The sequence below is a fragment of the Pelecanus crispus genome, chromosome 4 (assembly GCF_030463565.1).
Source record: "Pelecanus crispus isolate bPelCri1 chromosome 4, bPelCri1.pri, whole genome shotgun sequence".
Classification (NCBI taxonomy): domain Eukaryota; kingdom Metazoa; phylum Chordata; class Aves; order Pelecaniformes; family Pelecanidae; genus Pelecanus; species Pelecanus crispus.
Genome location: NC_134646.1, coordinates 80,983,730 through 81,011,288, shown reverse-complemented (window position 1 = coordinate 81,011,288; position 27,559 = coordinate 80,983,730). Strand labels below are relative to the sequence as shown.

At 46.1% G+C, this 27,559-nt stretch overlaps 1 protein-coding gene across 2 annotated transcripts; it reads right to left on the bottom strand.

The window, feature by feature from the left end:
• Positions 1-514: 514 nt before the first annotated feature.
• Positions 515-27,559, bottom strand: SMYD1 (SET and MYND domain containing 1). Of its 2 annotated transcripts, XM_075709602.1 has the most exons (10): positions 27,423-27,559; positions 16,493-16,669; positions 15,591-15,804; positions 13,740-13,870; positions 11,747-11,785; positions 8,709-8,901; positions 5,236-5,328; positions 3,888-4,051; positions 2,162-2,330; positions 515-673 (listed from the first exon to the last, which is right to left on the bottom strand). In XM_075709602.1, exons 1-10 carry the CDS (start codon positions 27,557-27,559, stop codon positions 515-517), a joined length of 1,476 nt encoding a protein of 491 aa, XP_075565717.1. The 2 variants fall into 2 exon arrangements, with proteins under 2 accessions (XP_075565717.1, XP_075565718.1); XM_075709603.1 differs by lacking the exon at positions 11,747-11,785.

Sequence of the window (27,559 nt, the reverse complement as noted above, 5' to 3'; positions counted from 1 at the left end):
ACTTTACACAAAACACCATCTGCTGGTCTTATTCAGTTTGCACCCAATGCCCACAGGCATACATGACACTTTTTGGAACTAGCTTCCCGCTTCGACAGTCCCTTGGTAAACTGCTCATGGACATCATTGGAAAGAAATGATGATCACAATGAAGTGATGGGAAAAAACACTTAGGAAAGACTCAATTAAAATTTAACCAAGGACTTCAGGATCAGGAGTAGGGTAGAGACAAACAGGCTTCCAATAAGAATGTAAATAATTTTATAACAGGCTTTTTTGCTTTGATTTTTAATGCTAGTGGTAGAAAAAGGATGTTGTTTCTGCCAAGATTTCCTCTGCTTTGAGCCCTCAGAAGATTTTTGAGGACCCTCCCCCAGCGGGTCCATGCTGTCAGACTGCTGCCACTGGAAACAATCCTTATGGATATATCACATTCCTATATCATATTCCCCATGTTTGGAGGTGCCACAGGTGATGTTATCCCACAGCCATGAATTCGTGTCAAGCTTGGGGTTTATTCCTTCTTGTGGAAGAGACTTGGTGAGGGCTCATTGCTGGGTTCAGGCATGACTTGAATCTTTTGGTTTTTGAGGGCAGCTTCCCTCATCTTGTAATACATGAACTCATTCTGCTGGAACATGCGCAGCTCCATCTCCGTCTGGACACGCATGACCTAAGGGACACAACAGGTTATAAAACCTGTGATGCAGGGGATCTCAAAGCAAGTAAATAAAGCGCTGCCTAGAAATGGGGACCAACCTTCAGGGATGTCCTAGGCCATGCAATGACTGATGCAATTTAATCTATGTGTCCCACCAGCAGGACCAAAGCTGACTGGACACAGATATCCAGTTACTTTCTCAAACCTGGTTACCTGTGTACTGTGAAGGTGAAGAAGGCATCAGCCCTTCCTGCATCCAGCTCTTCCGCAGGCTGCTAGGAAGCCTCACGCTCCCAAACCTGATGCAGGACCTAGAACCAGGGAGCAAGTGCGCTTCCCATTCACACCCTGGGCCTGACCCTTGGTGTGACCCATCACCGGGGTGGGGGTCACCTCATGTGGAAGGAGGCAGGAGAGGACGAAGGGGATGCTCAGCCCCTCTTCAACCACATCACAGTTGCACCCCCTGCATCCTAGGATTCACGGTGAGCAGAGTCATTCCTAGTGCTGCATTATGGCAGAGGCTCAGAATGGATTTTGGGAAACCTTTTTACACCTGTCTGTGAGTTTATTCAACCCTTGGTTTAAGAGAACAGAGATAAGCATGTGCCATATATCCACTATTTCCCTCCTGAAGTAAGTGGGAAAGGAGATACAGAAATGGAAGTGCTGGGGTCTCACCCTCTGCTATATATAGGGAAACAGTCAACAGACAGGTTCGCTTTAGGTACTAGGTACTCATTTTTCTGATGATATATATATCATATATATAATTGCACTAATAAAGGTTATAGCTCAGCTATAATGGGGACTAAGACATCAGTAAAGGATTTCATTTGGTATCGTGCAATTTTTTTGGCTAATAAAGGAGAATGCTGTAAAGCCAACAGGTGACATCAGGTGAGTTAAAGGCTAAAGAAATGATAGATCCCCAGCTGCAATTGTAAATAGTTCATCACAGATGAGCAGATGTAATTTCCTGGGATCTGCAGCTCTTGACCCTAAGCTAGGAAATACACCTATCAGTCATTTGAGGAAAAAATACACTGCAGCTCAGAAGGACTGGGGAGTGGTAAATAAAGAAGAATGGACACCGATAAAGAAAATCAGTTGGTAAACTGGGAACATCCACCATATGTAATTTGATATAGTCAAATGGTAATGGCATCCATCTGAGAGCAGAGAAATCAGGTTGTTTGAAGAATGGGAGGCTCTGTCCTTGGGCACAGCAGTTTCAAAGAAGATTCAGGGGCTCAGTGGCCATTTTCAATGCATGTCCTGGGGCAGGATAAAAGCTATTTTTCAGGGATGAAAATTTCCCATAGGAAAGGACATGTATTTCCCAGCAGACTGTAACATAATCTAGAGAAAACCACAGCACTAGTAAGAAGCAGTCAGTACTTGATGCATCTCTCAGCTCTTATAAATGGGTTGTTTCTACAGCTTGAACGTAATTTTGCCCAGACAGACAGCAGAGACAACACAGATGATGGCACCTACCTCCAGGTCTTTAGTAATTGGGTGGGAAGGTCCATGCGTTACCAGGAGAATGGCATAGGCTTTACAGATCAAGCCATGCCCAGCTTCAATGAGACCAGCATGCCAGTGAGTCACTCCTGCCCGCATCACGGCCATCCCCAGCTGTGCGTTGTTGGGATGGTATATTTTCCTGGAAAAACATTGAGTAATTTTAGTTCAGGAAAGAGCTGGCTTCCCAAATGTTTGTCAGGGACGTGATACGTTTGCCAAAGAGCAGACTGTTTACTCAAGAGCCTGTTGCATTCGGTGCCACAGAAATGTGCAGCCCTGCTTAGAAAGGGGTAGGCATGAGTTACATGAGGACACAGGTTATAAGAGGATGTGAGTTGTTGTGAAAGAGGATGAATGACCTGCGAGTGGGGAAAGCTGGGCACCTGGGTTGGAGAATGCCGAGCTCTGTCATTCCACACTATTTTGGTACAAACAAAACCCAGATCTGACCCTACAGCCCAGATGGCACCAACTTAACTTCAGGCACTTAATGAAGTGCCTAAATTGAGAGTGTAATGACCACTGGCTTCTCATTCAAAGTAGGGAGAGAAACAGAGGGTTCCAGAAGCTCCAGAAATGTTCACCTCATCCCCTGGAGATGCATCCTTGCCTCCAGAGACTGTAAGATCACTCCCCTACAGTCAGTACACCAGGTGGTCAAGATGAATCCTGGCCTCTACATCCAACTTTAGGAGCACAGGCAGAGTTAGAAGCTGCTTGGATTTACCTGAAAACCTGTCTTCAAGGGCTTACTTGGCATATTAAATTGGCAGATCTTAAAGCAAGGAAGGAAATTACTGCAGTCCTCACTCTGGACTGAAAAACTGAGGAACAAGGAGGGAAGCAATTTCCTCTGTGTCATTCAATTAGCTCAGTGCCAGTGCTGGGGCATGAAGTGGTTTGTCAGGCTTGCAAGCCAGGGAGGTGACTCTGTCACCCCTCTGAAAAGAACAAAATACCACAGGCCTTTTGGTGTAGAACTGACCAAAAAGACAAGTAATGGGTATGAAAGACTCTCAGCATGAGGTTGAAAGAGATGATGAAATGGGATTTTCTCTCTTCTCTATGGTTTCCATTACTTTTTTTTTTTTTTTTTTGCTATTTAATATTCATCAGCCCTGTAGTAAAACCTTGGTAATAATAAAGTACATAATGTTTACTGTGAGGTTTGTCCTGGATCTATGTGAACTAAGCCTGAATTTCTTTATTCTCACTGAGCTTTTACCACAGGACTTGTACGTACTAATTAGCCAAGACAAAAATGCATGTATTATTCAAGAGTGAAGGGATATCTTGAGTGACAGCCATCTATCACAGTTCCTCTTTTCTCTGCAACTTCCCCTTCCTGCAGGGTGCAGGGGAACAGACCACCTTCTGCAGTGACAGCCTCTCTGTCCTGCACCCAGGCTCTGTGTCTTGCTACCAGGGCAGCCCTGAGATGATTCTGAGACAAAACAAAGAGGCTAATGAAAGACGTACCCAAACCATTTGCCAGTTACAGTTTAGTAAATCAAGGTGTTTGGGAGCTCTTGTGCATTTAGGAAGGGGTCCCTCTCTGTCTGGTGATACAATCAGGTCCCAATACGAATGTCAACACCGCTGCCCTGATGGGAGCAGACTAAGAAAATTATTCTATAGCACACTGCCTAATATTGCATAACCACAGAGAGCTGCCAAAAATAAGGCACAGACATACAGGTAGCCATCCACCATCTTCTTGGCGTAGTCAGCAGCTTCCTCAAACATCTGGAGGTAAGAGAGCACCTCAGAGGCAATGCTGAGTATCCTCAGGTGGTAGATGTTCGTGTCTCCCAGCACAGGCTCCTGTTTCTTCAGGCACTCGCGGCACAGCTTCACGACCTGCGCCCAGGGGAAGCAGGGAGAGGAAAGGAAAGTCAGAGCACCTTTGGCCCCAAAGTTGCCACACCAGAGCCCTGTAGGTCACACAGTCCACACCAGTCCTAGAAGCCAAGTCAGTCTTCATGATGGTTGAGGAAGATAGGACATGCTTTTATTTGTTGACAAACATCAGTCTAGCAAAATCAGTGCTCAAATCTTCCTCTCCCAGGGTTACATTCATAAAACTGGTAAGGAAAATGTGATGTCTACTGTTCAGGAGAAGAAAGACCCCCGGAGGTTGGGTTTTGTCAGAGACCAAGTGTCTACAGGACTCTTATACCCCCAATGCCACCCAACCTCCTACGAGCACTTGATGCGACGAATGCTCTTAATGACCCCACAGGGCTGGGGACACGCAGCTGCACTGTCCCATGCTTGTCTGCTCGGCTGCATCACAGCTGCACCTAGCCCTGACCCAACATCCAGATCTCTGCTCTGGGGGACTTCAGCATTTTCCCAAAGTAAGTTCAAACCCAGAGGCTGTTGCTCAACCTAGAGTGTTTTCCTGAAGCTGTTATACTCTGAAGAGAACAAAAGCAAAAGATGGAGAAAGGAAGAAGTGACTTAAGGTCTCTCACCCTTTGCCCTTGTGGCCTGTGCTCCAGGTGGCATGTGGATGTCCCATACCACACACCCACCCTCAGCACCCAACAAATGAGCAGCCTGCAGGAGCCAGGACGTGAAGAGGAGATCAACACAGGCAAACATAGCCCACAGCTTGATGCGGCAAGTCTCCTGACTGTCCTGTTCCTCTCCCAAACCTACTGTCCTCCTTTTTATGAGGCTACCTGGCAGAGCTGACAAGTTACACTTGCCCTGTAACTCACATTTTTCACCCAGGAGGCCCTTGGTTCAACACCTGTGTCAATCAGAGGTGCTGGAAGTCACCTGAATTTTCTTGTATCATCACTACAAAATAAATCAGTCTGGGATGTTTTCTCAGACATGGTTGTGCTTTACAGAGGGCAGAAACCAGTGTCAGCTTTCACAATTTGAGCTGCCAACAGGCCAGGAAGCACATGGGGATATTCAGGTTACAGCAATGGGGCTTTGTTTCATCTCTATGTCATTGACGTAGAGAGGGACAAGACCTGCTTTCCCTGGCAGTGCGTACACAGCAAGAGAGCAAAAGTACCAGGACTCACTTCGTGGTAAAGTCCATCCATGCGGGCCTTGTTGATCTTCTCCAGTGTATCCTTGGAGAACTGGATGACATCCTTCACCATCTCTGCAGAGGGCTGGGGACAATGTTAGGAAAACCGGTGAGGAAAATGCACTGCCTGACACATGCCAGAATACCCTGGTTGAAGGGATGCTTGTTCCGCAGTCTGGGAACCCAGATCAGCTCAGCAGATGCTTCCCACATCACTCGCTACCTTCCTACTGCTGGCTGTATACCCCAGCATGCCTCCTCAGACTTGCCTAAGACTGGGCTGAAATGGTCCCGATACCAAATGGAGAGGTGAAGCTCCTGCTGACTTCAGCAAGAGTGTTGCTCATCAGGGTTGTGGCCATGTACATCTGGCATGCATAACTGGGTTCCTTGACTCTTTCCTCCACTTCTCCCCTCTGGAAAAATTGACCCTGCAACTAGCAGGTCTCATGAGATGCCAAAGAGACTGTGAAAGCCACCACTTGGCAAGTATCAGGTGCTTCTAGTGCAGCTGCTTGAGAGAAATGAGGCTCTTGAATGAGAGATGGGTGGAATAAGGATAGGAAAGATCACTAAATTTTACCCACTCTGAGAAATGCTGTCATTAGGTCCAAACACCATAAGATGGTTGACCTCAGATTTCAGCTGCATCCAGAGAGTGAAATGTGTTTTCCCACACACCTCAAAGAAGTTTGGATTTCACCTCGTATTTGAAGGCATGATGCACATCTAGGCATACCTGACAAAACACCAAGCAGCTCCTAATTAGCTGGCTCCTCTCTCTTCATTTAATGCTGAAATATAACATTATGATATCCAGCACCATCATTCATCTTCCACTTTTCTGAGCCTTTCAAATTTGCATTTTCAAACTATTCCAGCTATCATGACCTTTGTTTTCATAAATGGGAAATCTGAAATCAGCCCATAATCACCTGACTCCAGGAACTTGCACGAAGAGCCTGGTCTGGAGACACACGATAAAGCCAGAGCACAGGCATGTGCCCAGCAGTGAGGAAGGACCTCTGGGTGCAGATCAAAAGCAGAGACCCAGCATTGCAACAAAGGTCACAAAGATTTAGAGTCAGGACCGTGGGACTGTCCCATTGGTTTTTTCCCACACCTGGTCAACCAGATTTTTGAGGAATTTGTGAAAGTCAGCTAGTTGGGAAAAGCTCTTGAAAGTTTATTATGGAAGGAAAACCAGTAGCTTCTCAGAGCCACATAGCCCCCATCTGTTTATGGATATGTATGTATGTGTGATGATTTATTATTCTATATTATTAGACTGAAGCTCTCACAGCTAATCAGATTTTGGCAGCTGTTTGAGCAGCACGCGGGGTGTCCTAGAGCATATTCAAAGGCAATGTTAACATCAGTGCAAATCACATCGCTATGCTGTCTGAGTAAAGACTCCCAGAATAGGTGCTTTAAACAGCACTTCCACAGTGGCTTTGTCTAATAAAAATCTCCTAGCTTGCGTTTACTAGACCCCTAAGCCTGTTGCCATTATAAACAATGGGAACTTTGCTACTATTTGGAAGGGGTGAAGGACTGGAGGTCGCAGCGGCTGTTGAGGACGTAAGCTGTCAATCTCCATATATTCATAGCACTTTTTCCACGCAGCTGTGAGTGTTTCCGCTCTCGGGCAAGTGAGCCTGAATTCAGAAAATGTGATACAGCTGGCAGCAAGCAGACGTGCTCTGTGGGTGAGGTCAGTCTGGATACTTATTGTCTGTGGATGGAGTGTATTTTTAATAGCTGAAATCATGCACCTTGCATAGTTACAGGCTTTTTCTATACAAGCACTTCAGATTGTGGAGGACGTTTACGCAAAAGTGCGCGTCTTCCTGCTGCGTGCTGCAGGGGACCTCTAATGCTCATGAAAAGGGGATGGTGCATCTCACTGCTCGGTCAAGGCTTGATAGCAGGTGTTGAATGAGAGCTGAGATTTTTTTATGCCATCCACTGGAGGAGGCGTTTGAAAATACTTCTACAGAAAGTCAGATGAAAATGCTTCTAGAGCATCAGAGGACTGAGCTTTGGGACAGCTTTACATTAGAAGTGGGGAGTTTCAGTAGTCAGGATTAGCTTTAAGATGAAGCTTGATAATTTAGTAATGGGATTATATAGCAAGGTTTTTTGCACTAGTGGGGAACCCAACAAGTAAAGGGTTTCTTCTAGTCCTGTGTCCTACTTCCCATGGGAGCTCCCTGATATCAGTTCAATCCCATTTCTCCAAACCTTGCTCAAGGAGAGACTTTTGCTTTGCCATACCCACCCTTTCCTGACTTCCACCTATATGAAAAAGGGACTGAGCTTGGCTTTCTGGTAACTGTGCTCAGCTGGAGGCTGGGGGTTTTGTACTCGTTCCCAAGAAGGTGCAGCTCCATTGGCCTCTCCTGATGGCAGTGCTGGTCTAAGAGGTCATGGTTCCTCATCCCACATTTGCTGTTTTGTCCTGCCCCATATCAGCCCCTGAGCTGTACTGTCTGGTTCGTTACATGACTGTTCAATAGTGCAGATCAATGACTTGATAATACAGTAAAATGCTCTTTCCCTGCTTTCCCTTATACGTTTTGTAAAGCTTGCAGGAGTAGAAACCCCCTAAGCTAACACTGCCACAAAGGACAAAAAATATGAGCCATTATATCCTTGGGCAGAGGAACCAAAAAGAAACTCTTAGAGCTACCAGCATGCTCATAAACTGGAGCTGCTGGCCAAGAAACACATCCCACCACCAATGGCAAGACACAGCCTTGCACCCTCACACTTGATGACTTATAAGACCTCCAAGGAAAACACAGATTACTTAAAAATGAACAAACATGTTAATTTTTCAGTCAGTCTGCCCACAGCAACCATGCACAAATGTCAAGTGATGGTACAAACTCCCTGTGACAGGCCTTCACAAGGAGGGACTGGAAATTCAGGCTTCCCACCATCCTGGAGCCAACGTGATGGTACACGTTTTACAAACCATACCGCTTCAGCAGCGCTGGTTAGTCCTGACACCACGAGTCACCTGCAATACATTTTCTTTTCTGCTGTTCAAAATTTTGGTTCCCTTTCAGTTCCTCCAAAAAACCACAATCTAAATGCCAGCACGTTTCTCAGCTCTAGACCTAATTTTCCAATATTCTACTATTCTGCCTGTTGATGGACTTTTAGGTTAGAGCTAAAGGCAACTTCAGTGGGCTTTTTAAGATTAAAAACTGCATGTATGTTGCATAATAGGGATGAAACTGGCCTCGCTTGGTGGGCTTGAATTGGTGTTGTGCTCAATGAAGGTTCAGTTCTGTTCTCATTTTTTACATTGGCACTAGTCAGGCTTCTGCCAAAATCTGACTCTTGCTATTGTGAGCGTCCCCGGGCTGAGAAGCCGTAGTAGCAGACACACACAGATGCCTTTGGTGGAGGAGACGCAGCTGCCGCTGGGTTTGGACTCAGCAGGACAAACCATACCTTGCCTTCCCCCTCCTTCACCGCCAGCATCAGGTCGTCCTTGATCTGTTTCTTGCAGTGCTCACAGGCACAGTCAAAGTAATACTGCTTCTTCAGCTGCTTCCGCCGCTCCTCGCTCACATTGAGGAAATCCACGTAGGAAACAGTCAGCTCATCCCCTGGAGCAATCTTGCTCAGTGCCCGCAGCTCAATCCTGAGTGCAAAGGAGACGAGATGTGGACTTGGAGAAGCAGCAGAAGCCAAGGTGCAGCCATAGAGCCATCAGGGACAAGTCCTGTGACCTGCCCCTGCCTTGCAGAGGTGAGCCCTTGCCCTAAGGTACTCCTTTAGCTCTTCTGGGAGGCAATGCAGAGATGGGCAGCAGTCTGGTTAACTGAATAGAGTAAAAACACGGTCACACCAGTTTCTCCTGACCCTCTGCAAGTCTCTGGCAGGGATACGTAAGGGTCTGAGCTATAAACAGATTATGGCTCCACTACTTTAGCCAGATGGGGGCTGAACCTAGACATAAACTTTTATTGTGCTGCAGGAGATTTCACCAGAAGAAAACCCTGAAATCAGAAATACCCAACTGGCCTTGCAAAATGCTGAGTTTGGACTTCGGGTCTTTTTTTAAGTACTGCTTTGCATGCTACCCGCACATGGCTAGACTCCCAGATCCCAAGCTGTGCTGCTTTCGGTATCGTTTTCACTCTGAAAGTTAAGGCAAATTCCCTCTGGGTGCTGAGTAAGAGATGCCCTCACCTTGTTCATGCATTTCTACAGAAAGGCTTAGAAACAATTCTCTGGAAAACTTTTTTTTATATAGCCCATTTGATCTGATATTGCTAATATTAAACACAAGGAACCACCGGTCTCTGTTATTAAACCAAAATCCACAGCAAACCCTTAATGACAGGCTTTTGGAAAGCCAGATCTTCGCACCTGCCTTTCTCTCACATCTTTCCCTGCAAAAGGTCTTAAATAACATGGACATTGAAAACTATTCCCTTGCTGTTTCACTCTACAAGCTAAATCTTCCAGTTACTCTGGGCCATCTCTCAGTCATGGGGGCTGGACAGTCACAACTGACTGAAGAATTTGGCCAGAGTGGGAAAAAACTCCATCAAATACCAATTGAAAGGCGGTGCTTCTGCACCCATCTGCTCTCCTATCTACTAGTGATTCTACCCACAGTTAGAAGTAATTCACTTGAGGCTGGTGACACACACAGAGCTAGACATACTTACGGGTTATCAAAATGAAACCAGTCCCATGGTCTGAGCTCCCACCCTACCGCTGCACTCAGTGTGGTACACCAGTCCTGGGACGCCCTCACCGTGGGCAGCATGTGCCTTCATCATCCTCCTGCTGAGCTCAACGGTGTGTTGGATGTACGTACTTGCTACAAGATGGACCTGGGGGGACCTGCTGGCTCCCACCTGAACACAAGGGGCTTTAGATGGGACCCAATGAAGGTCTCACCAAAGGCATAGGTGGCATAGAACCCAAGGGTCTCACTAGGTGCTTTAAAAGTTAAGTCTTTTGGGGAAGACATGACTTTTTCTGACATGACTTTTTCTGTGTGATCATATATCTGCAAAAGGATTTTAATTCCCTTGCAATTCCTTTGTAATTCCTGTTACAAGCTCTCAGCACCAAGGGCCTTTCAGCTGTGCTAAAGCTGCTGTGAAAACTACTCTCCGAGGCTGGTCTTGACCTTCTCTGTCAGATCATATCAACAGCATATTTCATACAAAATTTACCACTAAACATGCCATCATCACGAAGGGCAGCTATTAGTTACATCACAACCATGGAAAAATGCCAACCAGAGAAAGGTGCAACCCGCTACTCAGGAGAAAGTGCATGAAGAAGAGCAATTCCCACCAGAAAGGTTTACACATATAAACATTCCTGTTCAGACTTACTGGGATCCTTGTTAAAAAGTGAGCCATGCAACCAGAGAAGCAAAATCAAGCCTCTGACTTTTATGATGCCCCTGATAGCCTAAGCACCATAGGTATATTTTAAGCAGCCATCCCTTGTGTGGAAGGGATTGATAGCATTTGGGATAAGCCTGGAAACACATGGCATATTTTAAATGCTATAGTTAAAGAGACACTGTCAGCTGAGAGCACCCCACTGAGCTTGTCCCGTGCTCTTTCCCCAGTGTCTGCCCCAAGCACTGAGGACCTTGAAAGATGCATGCACAGGCACAGTGAGTGTCCAATAGCTCAAAACTCAAATTGCCCATTTTTATGGTCCAATCTATAATGCACTGAGTAAGCATCAATGATGAAGAGCAGCACTTCAAAAGTATTTCACGTCTTATATGAAGAAATTGCGTGTTTGCTTGAAATTAAAGTTTAAAGACAACAGTGTCCCTTTAACAGGACTGACTATAATATACCAAGCACAGTGAGCTAAGCAGAGAACTTCTCTTTTTTTTTGCATATATTTCAGTGATTTCTTTAGTTTGGATCAGGTAACAGTGGCATCATTAAAAGGTAAAACATTAATCAGGTATTATGATAAAAAAGGATGAAACCTACATTTCATGGTATTACTGCTGTAGTCAACGCATTCAACGGGCACTGTTTGTTGCAGAAGAAACGTGGACTATTTAGTACGTCAGTAATGCAATCATTTCTCATCTCCTAATACGCAAGGTTTTATTTTGGGCTGTATAAGATTAGTGAGACCTTGTTCTGACTTTCATGCTCTTGCTGTAGTCAGGGGAGGAGAAATGAGAAGTGGAGAGGGGAAATACTGACAGGGAGGAAGCCAAGGGAGAGGGTGGGAAGGCAGGGATGGAATTTACTATTGGGGGAGACAGTCATAGTATTACCACCATTTTAATTTACTACAAAATGCAGAGTTAAGTGAGGTTTGGTTTTAGTGGGGCTTTACATGGGGGAGGAGTTCAGAAAACAGGGAAAGTGACATTTTCTGCAAATAGAAGGAGGCCCTTGAGGCTGTTCGCAGCTTTTCCATTAAACACAGGGCATGAGGGGCACAGGGCAAGGGGAAGAACGATGCTTTCAAGACTGACCCACCTCATCTGTGTGTGGAACATTGATCTTACAGCCTCATGACTGAAAGACAAAACAAACATCTGCAGTTTACACAGGTACAAGCACAACAAAAAAAAAATGGGTACACGGTGTAGAGCATCGGGACATCACCCTGATGGGGGACAAGGGGGTTCCCAGCACCTGGCTCATGTCTGACTGCATGTAGAGCTTTGCTTTTGCTATGCAGCTGCCATAACTGAATCGCCCATCACTGGGCCACAACAGTGGATTTGGGGGAAGCTGTCCTGGCACTGTGATTTTAGGAGCAGTCTCAGCCAGGGGATGAGCAAAACCTGCTTCTGACGTTTGGCAGGTGCAATAGGGTTAGTTGTCTTGCATAAAAATATCTCCACCATCATCAGTAGCTATGCTCTCTAAAACACAGCTTGAAATGGAAATCAGTCTGGGATATCAGCAACAAGGACTGTGCTCTGTGTGATGAGTTTTGTGGGTCCTCAAGTCCAGTATTGTGCCCTGAGCGCTGATAGAGAGCTCAGTTCCCACAACAGGGGCTTATCACCAGGTTTCCACAGAAAGACAAGAAACCTTCATAATTTACCCAGCCAATTGTACAAGATAAGCAGATGGTCAAGGTTTAAAGTCAGTAACAGGGTACACATGGGAACTTCGACAAGCTGCCAGGCAAAATGCCTTTCCTCTACTTACCACCCAGAAACTCAGACTTTGGGGTTGCTGTCACTGCTAGTTACCTCCTCCACTTCCCAGGCTGGTTGGAGAGACTCTCCATCATCCCGCTATGGATCTGATCCAGGGCAACTGGATATCAGAGCACTGACTCCAATCTGACTTTGGATCAGACCCTATTTCCCACCATGGTAACCATCCTAATGCAGTTTCATCTTCTCTTTGCTCGTTTACCAGCTGCTTGATAAATGCTGGTATAGTTTTATCAGGTAAAACCAGCAGTGAGAACTGGAGTGCACAAGCAATGTGTTAGTTAAAGAAGGGGAGGCTGGGGGGATAACTTATAACACTAAAGTTTGGTGAACATGGCAATTTATAAAATCTTAAGACCGAGAGGAAAATTTGGATGAAATACTGTAGCTGTGCCATTTTTGGCAAGCAGTTTCCCACAGTCAATGTCTTGCACACGATGCAACTTGCTGGATCAGCAGCAGTTCATACCTGTTCTGGCCTGGGAGGAGGCTGGGAAGGGCAGAGCATCCCTCCCACGGGGTGCCCCAAGCACTGAGAGCTGCAGCCTCCACTCCCAGCTCTCCTGAAATGTCCCTGCATTTCCCACCTCACCTCTTTTCATCTCACATGTCCCGCAGAAGTTTTCTTACAGCACTTGGGCGGGAATGGGGAATGCACAGTAGCTTAGGGCATCCTGCACTCACACGTGACTCAGTTTGCAGATAACAGTCACAATTGCATTAAGATCCCATTGCTAAAGAGTTAATCAGTGATTAATAGAGACGGTACACTCTCACAAAGATGAAGGTTGTGTTAGGAATGGTTATAAACACATCAGCAGATAGTGATACACAGCTGATTGCAAGCTTCAGTTATGAGAAACTCTTGGGCTGTGGACTCAGTATAATCTTTAGTAATTTATTAACCATAATTGTTCCTTAACTATTTATAAATAAAGCCTCAATATAAGGGGTGATCTAGGCAGCTGCTTAGTACTTCATCTGCCTATTTTGAGTCTGGTTTCAAAACTCACAGGAACCAGGGAAATATTCTTTTTTGGTTTACTGGGTTTGGGGTCAAATCTTGTGTATTTGTTTAGTGCATCAGGCAATCTTTTTAAAAATAACAATAATGAGAGAGAAAACAGCTTCTCTTTAGAAGGAAAATGCTGATTTTTTTTGTTTCCGAGCTAGAGAAGGAAACGAGAATGAATAGATTTTCTGGGGCAGGGATCTGACACTGTGCGGTTAGCAGAGTCTGCTGAGTTGCTCATTAGGATGCATCCCCACTGCGCCCGGGGAAGGAAATATCCACTCACTTGCCATTGTTGAAGATGACAGTACAGTTGGGCCAGCAGTCATGGTTGGCCTGGCAGAGGTTGGGGAAGATTCCCACACCAACAGCCTGCAGTCCTCTTTGGTCACTGAGGGTAAAGCCGTTGCAGCTAATCTAGTCCCAAAACATAGGCAGGAAGAAGTGTTAAGGGAGAAAAAGCTGAACTCAGCTACATTCAGGATTTCTCAGTTCCCACTGATGCTTTAGAAGAGGTATATCTCCAGCATCCCATCTCCAAACTTCAAGGAGAAAGGAGGAGTGCCTACGAGATTATTGCAGAAAGTAATTGTAGAAACAACATCTTTAGCTGGGATAAAACATCAGAAGAGAAGCAATGCAGGTCTCATGCGGATGGACTGACTCAGAGCAAAGCTGAGTAAATGCTGCAGAATATTTGCTGTTAATATTCATTTGGGATGTCTAAGATAAATTTGGTTTGACCATGCATTGGTTTCCTTATATTCGCTTCCTGCAAATAATTCAGAAAAAGGTCACAGAAAAATGAATTTGAGGCAATTCAAGCAGAGCCTAGACAGAAAGCAAAGTTCACGCTTATTAAAACAGGTATCAGTTAGAAATTAACCTTGAGAGCTGCATTCAACCTGGTCACGTTTGCTGGGTGGCCCACAGAGTTTATAAAAACCAATTACTACTGTTTGTTATGAGTCCCAAACAATTTTCAGAATGACTGCTTTCGGGTGACATATGTGCCAAGAATAAATTATTATACTTTTTCTATATGGTACATTATTACCACATATGAATGGAACAGTCTTTAGTCACAAACGCAAACAAAGGAAATACTTGCAAAGAAAAAATGGGACAGGATATACCAAAGGAAGTAATTAACTCAGCTGTTAATTATTTTACTCTGTTAATAGTTTTATTTCCTTTCTTAACTGATTCTGTACTTTATGTGTACTTCCTTACTTCTGCATGGGGAAGTTATGTAGGTCACTAGTACATAGGTCTCCCTGCACCCAGTGGACTGGATTTTCTTTGCGGGGTGGGTACAAAAGGAGGCTGTGTCCTCTCCCTGTGCTAGGGCTGGTGAAGACAACTTCTCCACCACACCAGCCATCAGCAGAGGTGCAAGCAGAGCGTGCGTCTCGGCTCAGCTCGCCCTGGCCCCTTGGACAGTGTTGTTTGCTGCAGGGTTAGCACAGCCCGGGACACACCGACTCATACCGGGGCTGGAGGCAGAGCAGCTCAGCCTGAACTGGCTTCTGGGATTTTCCCTCTCTGCTACACTGAGAACAAAAATGTGTAGTTAACAAGTTAGTAATGGATATTATTAAATATATTTAGTATATTTTACCTAATTTTACTCATATATATATATATATGAGAAATATATAATATACATGTAAAAAGCTAGTGCACACAATATATAATAGACATTAATGTATATACTAAAACAGATCCGCTATATTCAAATACATTCTAAGTATATTTACTAAAAATATATTTCAATAGATTTTCTCAGCTCTCCCAGGTACAGAAAGATGCCCAGTGGGATTTGTGATGACAATGCAGTACCTACGGTTGAGCGAGGCTCTTGCTTACATGGTTAGACAGATAAAAGTTTTCAGGCCTTGCCCTTGCAGTGCCTCAGTTTCCCAGTGTCAGTGCAGAAGCGATGCAGATGGGGAATGCAGCAGTACTCAAACAGCCTGCAGCAAATGCCGGTCTTGGCTATCCCAACCACTGTGGCCTCTTAAGGGCAAGACAGGGATGAACTCAGGCATCCTCAACTCAGGCCAGTTGGAGACTTTCTCTGGAGAGCTGGCATTAAAAGCAGCCCCCCGTTTGTTCTCCCACCCCTCTGACGTACCACTCCGAATATGTGGGAGATGTACTGCATGCCAAACTGCTGGCTCTGGGGCGGCCAAAACTCGAGGAAGCTCTCCACGTCAGCGCGGAGCTCCTTCTTCTCCTCCTCGTCAAAGCTGTCCACGTGGTTCTGCAGGTCATCGATGGAGACCAGGCAGCCCTCTGCCAGCCCGCTGCCTTCCCTCTCTATCTTCCACATGATGCGGGCAGCCAGCCTGGCCAGGAGAGAGCCCCAGGCATTAACACCACCACCCAGTGCAAGGATAAGGACCAAAGGGCCATCGAAATTCATTTAATGGGTGGGAAATTGTGTGCAGACAGACTGAGGCAGGCTCAGCATCGGATGGCTGATGGCTGGTCACCACCCATGGGCTTTTGAAGGAAAGGAGACAGACGCAGGGTTTTGCCCAGGCATCTATGTTCTTATCTGGAGAAGTGCTACAGACCCCCAGGTCCCCAGCCCTCCACAACGGCTCTCATTTCCTTGGGCATTCCTCTCTTTTTCTTATGACGGAGCCAGGATGTGAATCCAAATCAATGTAACTTGTAGACAAATTGGGGAAGAGCCCATCTCCTCTTCCCCTTTTCCACGTACTCCCCACTTTCCCACACCTCCTAAATCACCCTGGGCAGGTTTGCCTCATGACGTTCAGCTGCAGTAGACTTTTTGGGGCCCAACACAAAAACAAAAAGCAGGAGCACAACCCCCTCGCACCCTGGATGCTCCTCCAGGTCCCAGTCCCATCAGCTCATGGATGTTCCTGGCCTTTCCCAAACCAGCTCCCACCGCCACCCTGTCCAAATCAGGCCACCCAGCTCTTTCTCACCGCCCTCCGGAGGGATGCCCTGTCCTCCCCCACCATCCCCAGACTGCCGGCTCAGCCCCCGGGGGCCAGCTCTCACCTGATGTTTTCAGTGGGTGCCTTGCCATGCTTCTTGATGGCGGAGCACTCATTTTTGTGGTTCAGCCAAGCCGCTCTCTGGCAGGTCCGGTCACAGTAGTAGGCGAACTTGCACTGGCCACAGCGGTGGAGCCTCTCCTGTCGTTTGAAGCAGGTGTGACAGATGACATGCGTCAGGCTGGAAGGACAGAAGGACCCGTTGGCTCGTACCCTAGTGAAGGGCCAGCTCCACCCAGTGAGGCTCCTGCCAGCTTTGCATCCCTGGGTTCCCCACACCCCCTAAGAATGGACCCTCCAAGATTTTTTGGGAGGATGAAGAAACCTCCCACACAGCTTAATCCTTGTGCACTTGCCCAGTGCTGTTGCTTTTTCGTTTGGCTACACCAGAGAGACAAATATCTTGTTTAAAGGAGGACAGCAATAAAGCATTCCCCAGCTCTCAGCTCTCTTGGCTGCAGCTCTTCTGTTCCTCTTCAGCACCGCCGCTGTTAGTAGGATTTTCAGTCTGTTTTCATTTTCTGTCTGGCCTGTGCTGAAGCACCAGCCACCCATTTGCTGAGCAGAAAGCAGATGCCTAATGAGTCTATAGCTCAGGCAAGCACGAAGAAGAACATGAAGGCAAAGAGCCACCCTGAGAGCTTCACCTGCCTGCAAAGCCCCTGAATTTGGCTGAAGTGAAACGCCTCCTGAGCACTAAGGCTTTCCTGGGCCCCACATGGGCCAAGTCACAAAATGGAGCAGCAGCCACCATCACACCCAAGAGACTTAGGAAAACATTGGGCAACAGGGACCAAACGGGAGCATGGCTCTGAGCCATCCTAACTGCTCTCCTAAGTTTTCCTTAAGCACAGGCACACTGTGGAGATACAACTACACATCAGAAATGCTCTGCTAGTGAGCAGACCAGAGGTGTACCACAATGAAGATGACTGACAGATCGAAGCAGTTGCATAGGGAAACTCTGTGTTTGTGCTGCTTGAAACCAAGATACGTTTCGATGGATTAAAAAGCAGCTTTGCTTGTCACTTCTTTTTGCCACTGAGCCAAAGGTGTAGCCGTCATGGAGGCACTGCACTTGGCAATTGTGGCACTATGTTGGAAATGACATGAGGGAACCAAGAAAACTGCCTTTTTCAAGATAGATCTTCTCATCACAGAGTGGTTTATGTCTTCTCATCCTTCCTTCAGTCATGGGACATGTCTCCTGGCTGTCTACCATGAGCAGACAGCAGCAGAGAGCGCCAGGCTTTTTGGGTGTGGGGCTTTCCTGGTCCCAGTGCCTCAAGACAGACACTTAGCGTGGATTAGGGAAGGTCTGAGGGACCAGGCTAGGCTCCCCGCCATTCAGCTGACTCCCAAACACGAATGCCGAGGCACAAATGGATTTTCAGCTGCCCAGGGATGGACAAGAAACACCAAACAGCTGAAGACAGAGGAAAGATGAAGTCTCGAGCTCACAGAAGCACTGGCTGGGGTAGGACACGGGGTGGGCTGGCTGTAATGCCAAGCTTAGGGAGCAGTACTTGCATTTATGAGCACCATAAGATTTGATTAATAAATCCAGGTGCTCTTTCATCTTCACAAGGCTGGTATGTTGCTGAGCTGAGAACATCAATGATTTAGTGCTGGTCAGTGGCCCAGAATATGCCACCTACAGGGGTGGTGTTAAACATAACAGGCAGTGAGCACAGTGCCTGATGTGAGGATGTGCTCTGCTATCAGGGCATGAAGTTTAGTCCAGTGTCAGCTCTTTAGGCCATTTAAAGCCTTCCTGCACACAGGCTAGCGATGCAGATTTCTCCTCCAAATCCAAAAGCCTGACATGTCTTTCTCTGGTGCCAGCAGCAGTAAGTGCTGCTCAGCGGCTATTCCTGCTCCTGGGTCTGCAGTTTAACTAGTTGAGAAGTTACTGTGAGTTAGACGGTCATGGGATAACTGGGAAACACCTTTCAAAAGGAGCAGGTTGGTTCTTTGGGGGGTTCAAAACAGGATTTCCAAGAAGCATCCTACAATTGTATGTATGCAACTATAACCAAGGCCAGGGGAGGAATGCATCAGAGGATACTGGTGAAGAACTCTAACCTCGTGTCCTCCCTCTGAGAGTGTCCGGGGTGCCAGACCAAGGGGGAACCTCCCCCATGTGCCCCTTTCACAGGTCCAGCTGCTTGCTCCAGGGTCTTGCTTCACTGGGAAGGAGAGGGAGACACTTTGGTCTCCAGCCCAAACAACTTTTGGACCTTCCCCTTGCTGCTAGAGAAGGCTTTTCACTGCCTAATTTGGTGCCCCCAGCTGTCTGCTTCTCCAGGCAACTGCCCACTTTATCTCTGCCTCCAGCCAGGCTCGACAGTACAGGAGAATTTAAATTCCCATCACTTAGACACTGCCGGCCCAGGAAGGAGGTTCTCATTGCAAAAACCTCACCAACCACAGAGGCTTCATTACCAAGAACATTATCATCATCCACAGCCCACAGTGGGGAAACTGAGGCACAAGGAAATAAAAAATGTATTGATGATCACATGAGGAGGCTGTGCCACAGGCAGGAATTGGACCCAAAGCCCCAGAGTCCCCAGCCCCAAGACTGTCCTGCCTCTCCCCTAAACAGATATATATAAAAACGTATGTATGCATATTTATATCTATCACAGTACACTTAAGATGCACTTTCATTCCTCTGGCACTATTGCATGAGCTGCTGACACAATCCACCCCGCGCCTTGGCTCTTGCAGGATGAAGAGGGCCATTGATTTAAAGCAGAGGGCCATTGATTTAAAGCAGGACGACCTGCTGCAGACAAAACCACATGCAAAAATTAGGTTTGGAAAATGACAGTGAGCAGTGCCGGCACACAGGAGGGAGCCTGATGCAACGTAAGCACCCGGGATGGGGCAGGGGGGAGCACGTGTCTGGGAAGGGGGATGCAGCCAACTCCATTAAGTCAAATGAAAGATCTGGGAGCTGGTGAGAAATGCGAGGCTGTGCTCTGTCAGCTGTCAAGTCAGAGGGGCAGAGAGGTTACACTCCTTGTAAGGCAAAGGAGAGCCAGAGAGCTGATAAAACCCACACAGTTACGTCGTGCTGGGAAGCACAGGGAGATATCTCGTGCAGGGAATGGGGCTCCCTCCTGCTGCCTGCATGCTTTGAGGGCAGTCAGAAAGTGAAAAACCAGTTAAAGAAGTTTCCCTGTAAAGAGGAATGACAGGTCAGAGGGGAATATGGTGCAGAAAAACCCGAGTCCTCAAACAGGGACTCAAACTGTCCCCCCAGCTCTCTCTGAGAACAGAAAAATACTGAAATGTTGGCTTTGCATTTGGTGTTTATCGCATAGGGTGTCCAGACTTTCCAAAGCAAATCCAGCTGGTGGAACTTACCACCAGCCCTGGAAGGCCCTCGTTTCTGAGGAGATGCAGAAATGCACAAAAAAATCTATACGAGACTGCCTGAGGAGGTGAAGGAACAGTTCACGTGGTATTGAAACTGCAGACACAGTTACTCATCGCTAATCTGACTGGCAGGTATAAGAAATACTGCATCTCTCACAAAACCCTCGTGGGATCCTCCATGCTCAGGAATGGTTTAAAAGAAGACTGAATTTATTGATAATGTGCGTTACGAGGACTCCAGAGGCTTGGGCTCAACTCTTGGCACAGTAAAAAGATCAGGAGACAGGTATTTGAGATCTGTTGCCTAAATCTTCAACAAATATTGCTTGAGCACTGCCTGACCCTACAAGCACCTAAATCCCCCAGGTGCCTCCAGGCAGTTGTGCAAACTCCTGCCTGCCAGAGGTGCTCAGAGCAGGATGCCCCAAATGGGGATGGCAAAGTGGGGCTCTCCCTTGGCCGCAGGGCTGGACATTACGCCAGGCTCTGATATCATCTGTCCTGGAGGTAGACAACACCAAGGACACCAAAGGCTTGTAGTGCTCCACAGTCTCCCCTATCATCCCCCCTGCAATGGTTAAGGTGCCCCAAGGTTAAAACCAAGTCTCTCAGCCTGTGGAAATAACTGATCTATAAAGCCACCTCTGTCTGGCCTAGAAAGTGTTTATCACAACCCAAAATGGCCCAGCTGGCCTGGATGGAGCTTCCTCTCCCTGTAGAGAGAGCAGCCCATGCCCATGTGGTCAGGATGCTGCATGGCCAGGCAGCACTGAAGGTTTCTGAGGAGACGTACAGCACCTACCCAGGAGCCTGGAGGTTTGAACCCTTAGAGACTCGGTGCTCGGCTTCCCTTGTTTTAACACAGGGACAATACAACTGCTTTCTGCTGTGTCTATGGACATATTCCATGGCCTCTGGGGTGACCTCTGGCCATTCATTCACTGCCATCTTCCACACATAGTGAGAACTTTTTTTTCACCCTGCCCAAAAGCAGGATCTTCATGAGGACAGTGATTTCTCCAGCCATTCCAAGCCTTGCCAGGTCAGGGATTTAGGACTGACTTGGAGGGCAGGTGCCACTGACTGACTCACTAAATGACTTTCTGGGGAGTCTCAGGTTTCCTTGGCCTCTCATCCAAGAGTCAACCAAGCTCAACTCTCAGGCCCCCATGAGCTCTGATGTTACGTAGATGAGATGCACAACTACTACTAATCCTGGACGTAGCTACAGTCACAAGCAATAATTCAATGTGCCAGCCAACAAATGGAAGAGGTGGCAGAGCACTGTCAACTAAACCATGGCTCCCGCAAGCATGGCTCTCAGTGAAAGCAGAAGAAACAAATAGCTCTTGTGACTGTTTGGATTGCATTCAGATGGATTAAGACCTGCTGGACCTGCCAGGACAGAGGACTGAGCACTGCCACAGGAAATATATTAACCTCATCTCTGAGACATGCACAACCCAAACATCTGCCAATCATTTCCCATCTAGCACCCACAGCATCTCATTCACTAATCTGGAAAAGCAAGGTGAGATGGCTGTAGTGCAAAGGAATAAAAGGAGGATTTCATTGAATAGCTAATGGACATGGTGGAAAGCTCACAAACTACTTAACATGAGTTTATTCTATTCTGTACATCATAGGTGACACACGCAGATGACCTAACTTACACCTAAGTCCACCTACTTCATATTTATTATTGGCTGGCTAGGCATCTCTGTCCTCAACACCTTACAGAGGATGGCATATGAATAGCCTAAGATGTAGGCAAAGCCCACTTGGCTTTCAAAGCAGAGGCTGTAACACTTCATTGAACACAACAGCCTAAGGAAATGCACCTACTCTTTCAGCAGTGAAAGGAAAAGGGAGGTATTCAATAGCTGACTTCTACTGAGGATACATATAATGGTGAATTATTAGCACAAGAATAGTTTTGCTCCTTTAAAAAAGGGGGTTGGAACTTAGTACTTTTATCTTCAAAATGTCAGGGATGACACATCCTAGTTTGTCTGACTTGAGCAGAGGATTTATTTTAGACTAATTTTAGACTACTTTACTTTCAGTCTTTCATTACAAGCTTTCTCAGCTTCTTTTTAAAGAGGTGTGGGTGTGGTTTTCTTTAAAAAACAAGGTTTTCTCCCAGGTTTTATTTAAGCTTTTGAACAAATGAGATAATAACAAAAAATCAAACCCCAGAAAATTTTGCAAAATGTGAATATGATCATATTAGCTGTCAGTTTTTATTGATATCAACTCAAAGAATTTGCTTCCATAATCTTTTCAGAGTCATACTGTTATGGAAAAATTTGCATTTCTTATATCCCTAGGTCATCCCAGCTACAATAATGGAGCTCCCCACATTTCCTTTGGAAAATGTTTTGGGCCTGCTTCATACATCAAAAAGGAGTGCAAAAATTGCATGATCTCAAGATTTTAGCAATTTGCAGATCACTCATCAAGCTGATTTTCAGGTGATCTTGGCTTTCTACCACATGACACTGTTTGCCTTGACTACTGTCTCTCAGACCCCACTGGTTAAAGAGCAAACCTTCTCTTGATGAAGGTTGACAGTGATATATCAGGCATCCCCATGACTGTAGGAAATGTAAACTCTTACAGGCTTGACAGCCAACTGACATGCCAGAGGAGAAGGTCACATACTGTACATTGAGCCCAGGCAATGGGAATGCCATCGTGCTGAAGGTGGCAGTGAGGAAAGGAGACCTGGGATCTTCAAAGAGAAAGTAAAGAGGGAGAAGGGAAGGATTAAACCCCAGCACGTAAGCAGAGCACTAGAGAAAGCTTCAGTGACAGGTAATGTCAATGGGGAATGCACAGGGGCTTTGCAAATCAAAAAGTGACCCCCGCAAAGGCAAATAATCCCTTGAAAGGATATATTTCCAACCTTCTGCATCTATTTTAGGGCAAAGCAGGCCTGACGCTGCTGTTTTCTGAGTGCTATTTCAGCTGATAACAGCAAGGCTGATTCAAACACAGACCAGAGTGTGTCTGCACTTCATCCAAACAGCAAAATACTGGACATTGCACTGAGTTCTGCATCCCCTTTCAATCAGTATTCACTGTGTCTCTAAACAGCCTGCTCAAGTGCAGGTAGAAATAACAGACTTGATGCAGGAGTCAATGCCAGGTAACTACTGTGTTCAGCAAAAGAGTATAGAATCGTAGAATGGTTTGGGTTGGAAGGGACCTTTAAAGGTCATCTAGTCCAACCCCTCTGCAATGAGCAGGGTTAGCCTTGTGAGTCATACCCTGGCCTTAAAATCTAAGAAACTATGAGCTGGCAGATGCCTATAGGAACGTTCTTTAGCTTCTCTTTGAGTTTTACATACTTCTGGACTAAAAGTCTCTGGCACCGGGTAAGAAACTGTTGCTCAGATGACCATTGTTGGGTTGAAGAGTACAAGCCCTCACCAGCCGTAATGACTTCGGGGACCTTCAGGGTCCCTGTGACCTTCAGGGGCTTCCAGGGTGGGATGCAGTCTGCAGATTTAGACACCTAAAAGTGTTCATCTGTACCCTCAGTGTTTAAGTAGAAATCCCATCAAAACACTCAGTGGGGTCTGGAAAGCCATTCAGCTCAAAGGTAGGTGTCTGTGGTCGGTGCACATTACAGTGCTCCATTGATTATAACGGGCACTTAGGGCTGGTTTCACTTGCCTGGACATAGGAGCCTAGTGTTATTTTAGGCTCTGCAGGGACACCTATCTGGCCTGAGAGGACGCCTGATTCTCATAAATCCTGCTTTGTACCTGTCAGCCCTAAGAGGATCTCTCAGACACCCTGGCACATCTCAAATGACACTAAACACCTATGGCAACTGAATCTATGCAGACACTTACCACAGACCTTAATTTCAGGTGTCTTAATTTGCTAGCTGAGTCCCAAAGCGTACTGCTGGACAAGCCATCACATCACTCTGTAGGTTGGTCCAGTTAAATTGATGGGTCTTAGTTGCTCAGAGTATGATGGCTGATGATAGAGTTTTGTCAAAGAAAACATTTCTCCTTTTCCTGGCAAAATAAAATTCTCAACACCTCCTCAAACTCAGCGTCCTACTGAAAGATAGACATTCAAACAGTGCAGTTGGGTGACAGCCTCAGGTCCAAATTACTACAGCAGTTCCTCACATCAATATATAGAGAAGGGCCTTTGCATCATTTAAGCCCAAAACGTAGTGTATCCACACTTTCTGCTGTGAGCACCTAACACCAGGTGTCAAGATTAGTTGTTCAGGCTCCCTAGATCCCTGGACAGCAGAGGCAAAGAGGTTTGTTCTTCCAGTAGTTTCTCAGAGTATGAAAGGTAGTTTTCTGCTATGCAACAGCCCTCTGAAGGGGTTTCTCACTTACACACCTGAAATTAAACACCTATAGCAGATAATGCAAATTTTTCATTTCATAATTATGTTCTTCACCAGGTCAAATGATGATCAGCTTTTACGGGGCTCCCCCATTTCTGAACAGTAACACCTGCCATCTCTTGACAGCTTTGTGCCTGGGCACAAACACAAGCTGCCTTCCATCCTGTAGTACGGCCACATTGAGAAAACTATGTTGTATCCCTGAAGAGCTGCTCCTACTAATCTGAAAAAGAGACCTTCGCTTCACCTGCTGTGTTCCCACATCACGTGCAGTCACACAGAAGACTGCAGTGTGGCCGCTGTAGTATGACGGACATCCACACAGACGTTGGTTTCAACAAAATCAGGGGCAGGAGTTCAGGGGCTCAGCATCCACACTGGGACCAGTCTTCTCAGAGAACTAAGCTCCTCAAAGGGCTGCAAAGTATGGACCAACTTTTCCAAGTACTCTGTGCTCCTGTGCTTCCATGGCGGCCTTTATAAGCAAAGAAAGCAGAGCTCTGTGGAAAACCTTGTCATCTATTTGGTAGGACCTGAGCTGAAAAATTAAACCTACCAATCACTCATACTGGAATCCCCTTTCCATAGTACACATATACATTGATTTCAGCAAGAGATGAAGGTGCTGAATGGAATTAGAATGATGGACTCTGGACTTTGGGTTTCCCAGTGCAGGGTGAGATCCTTTTTAATAGTGTAGGCTCAACACCAGTTTTAGGACCTATAATGCTTGTTTGTGGGCATGGAGAAACACAAGCTGCTTCACTGGATTCTTCATCCATGCAGATGCAACAGCAGTCCTTTCAGGGCAAAACCAGCCACCATGACCTAGTGAGGATTTACTCTTGCAGGTCCTTCAAGGGTCCAGGCTACCCTTCTTTGACAGCAATCGGTTCAACGGGGGTTATATGCGATTTCATACCCTGGGATAGCGGTAGAAGGTACCTTCAAAACCAAAGCCCTGTGTGTGTATGAAAAACAACAGAGCAGTTCTCACAAGAAAAATGCATGTTTCCATTACATCTCAGGCGCAGGATTTTCCCTGCTGAACACTAACCAACAAGCATTTAGTTGGCACCACCTGCTTCGGAGATTTTGGGATGGGAGGGTAAGAGTCCGTTATTATTGCACAGCAGCATGAAGAAGAAGCAGAGAGATAAGAATGACTGAAGCCATCCCCATTCTCTGCAGTCACAGAGAAGGGATGTGTTTACCTTACCCCCTTGCTGCTTAGCATCTGGATCTGCCCTCTGCGAGCTAAACAAACACAGACTGGGGAGGGAGGGAAGCATATCTCTCCCCATCCGAGGTTTTCTGTTGGAAATCTAAGCCTAAGACACAGTCTGCAGTCTAAGAGCCGATATAGTGATAGCTTGTCCCCTTATCTCACATTACACAAGTGACATTTGAAAATGCAGCAAAGTTGTAGCTCTTCAACATGGGCAGCTCTACTCTATGCATGATGCTCGTAACATTTCACATAGAAGAAAAAAAATTCTCAACCAGCAACCCAAATGCAAAATGTTTTCAATGGTTTAAAGGATAATTAGTATTTTTAATGCAGCATATGGGAGAAATCATTGTCCATAGGCACTTCCGAAGCAAACAGTATCACAGCAAGATTCCAGCTAGTGACACAAGTGAAACTAAAGTACAAGAGCTAGAAGGACACGTCAAGGAGAGATGGTTTTGTCACTAACTACTGTAATTGAACTCAGGGTTAAGAATTCAAGAACTTAACAATTTAAAATAAAAAGTGACATTTTTAATGTGAGCTCTTGCAATGACATATTAAAATACAAACTAGAAAGTGTCATTGCTGCTAGTGTAAAGATTCATAAACATGTTCACCCACTGACAGTATAAGGGCAAGGAAAAAGTGAATGAAAGACACAAAAAAACCTTATTTCCTGCTCTGTCCATTTAATCCCCAATTCTCTGCTATTGCCAGATCACACAGTAGCATGAATCAGCTTCAACTAAAAGATGACTGGGTTTAAAAACAGCATGAGCTCTGCTTGTGTCCCAGACTTCATTAGCAGAGTTGATTCAATCAGGGAAAGCTCAGCTAGGCAGAATCGCTCACCGCCCTATTTAGTGTGCAGAACATTCACTAAAGTCACTGGCAGTTTGGGGCAAAAAAATCAGTCTCGGGACTCACCATGATGCCCTTGAAGAATGCTCACAAATTTCCTAAGCCGGGAATGAAACCTTCAGCTGACCTCTAGCTCCTCATTTAAAAAGATTGCACCAAATTCTGTTCTCAGTAAGCATATTATAAAGCTGAACAAATTCCATTCATGTCTGAGGCTTTATTCTGGATTTATCCCATGGGAGATTAACATTGAAATTGGTTCTTTGTGTCTTTTAGCTTTCAGGGTATTTTAAGTGAATCTTCCATGGATTTGAAGGGCAGAAGTGGGCACCTACCAGCCACACCAGCAGCGCAGGTTGATCGAATGTTGGTCGTCCTTGAAACAAGCAGCAGAAAAGAAAAATGTGTTTGCACCAGAATTCAGTTTCTGGCTACATCAGTGTGAACAAAAATTTTAAAGCAGTCTCATGCAAGAGTGAAAGCAGAAACCTGTGTCCAGCTAACTTGGCTAGCTATAAATATAAAAACACTTCAACAGAAACAGTATCACTCGCATATCCCCACTAGCTTCTAGTTTGAAGGCAGCGGGCGATGAAGCCGCGTGTATAGCTGGGAGGTGGTACACGTGAGCAGAGCACAACGTAACTCACTTTTATCACACATTATATGTCGGAGGCTTCAGCAAAGTCAGTCTGAGATTGCTGTACCTGAATGACACTAACTCCTGGCAGTTCACCGGAGCGTAACATGGGTCCAGCTTTGTGAGGCACTGAATACACGCAACTTTCACCACATTTGGTAAAAGCTGATGGCACCGAGCACCTTGCAAGATCACATCCTGGAAACACATTGCACCATATTAAAGGTAAAAAGCTGATCTGAGCCCTGGGAAAGACATTCATTGTAAGCTGTGAATTCATCTTTACAAAAGTGCTTCTGACTTCCCTTTGCACCGGACAGCATTCTCTGATGCTGTCCAGACACCTTCAAACTCTTACCCACCCAGCCAGATGAAATTTTGCATCAAGATGACTTTCAGTCTGTGTTTTAGAAGTGCTTTTCTCTTACCTATCAAAAACCACGGCAGCGTAGGCTGGCTCTGCAAAGATGACATCCCCAGGCAAGAATTCCTTCTGCGCTTTCAAGCCCCTGCCTTTGCCTTCAGACGTGAACACTTCGACTGACTCCATTCCCCCTTTGGTCAT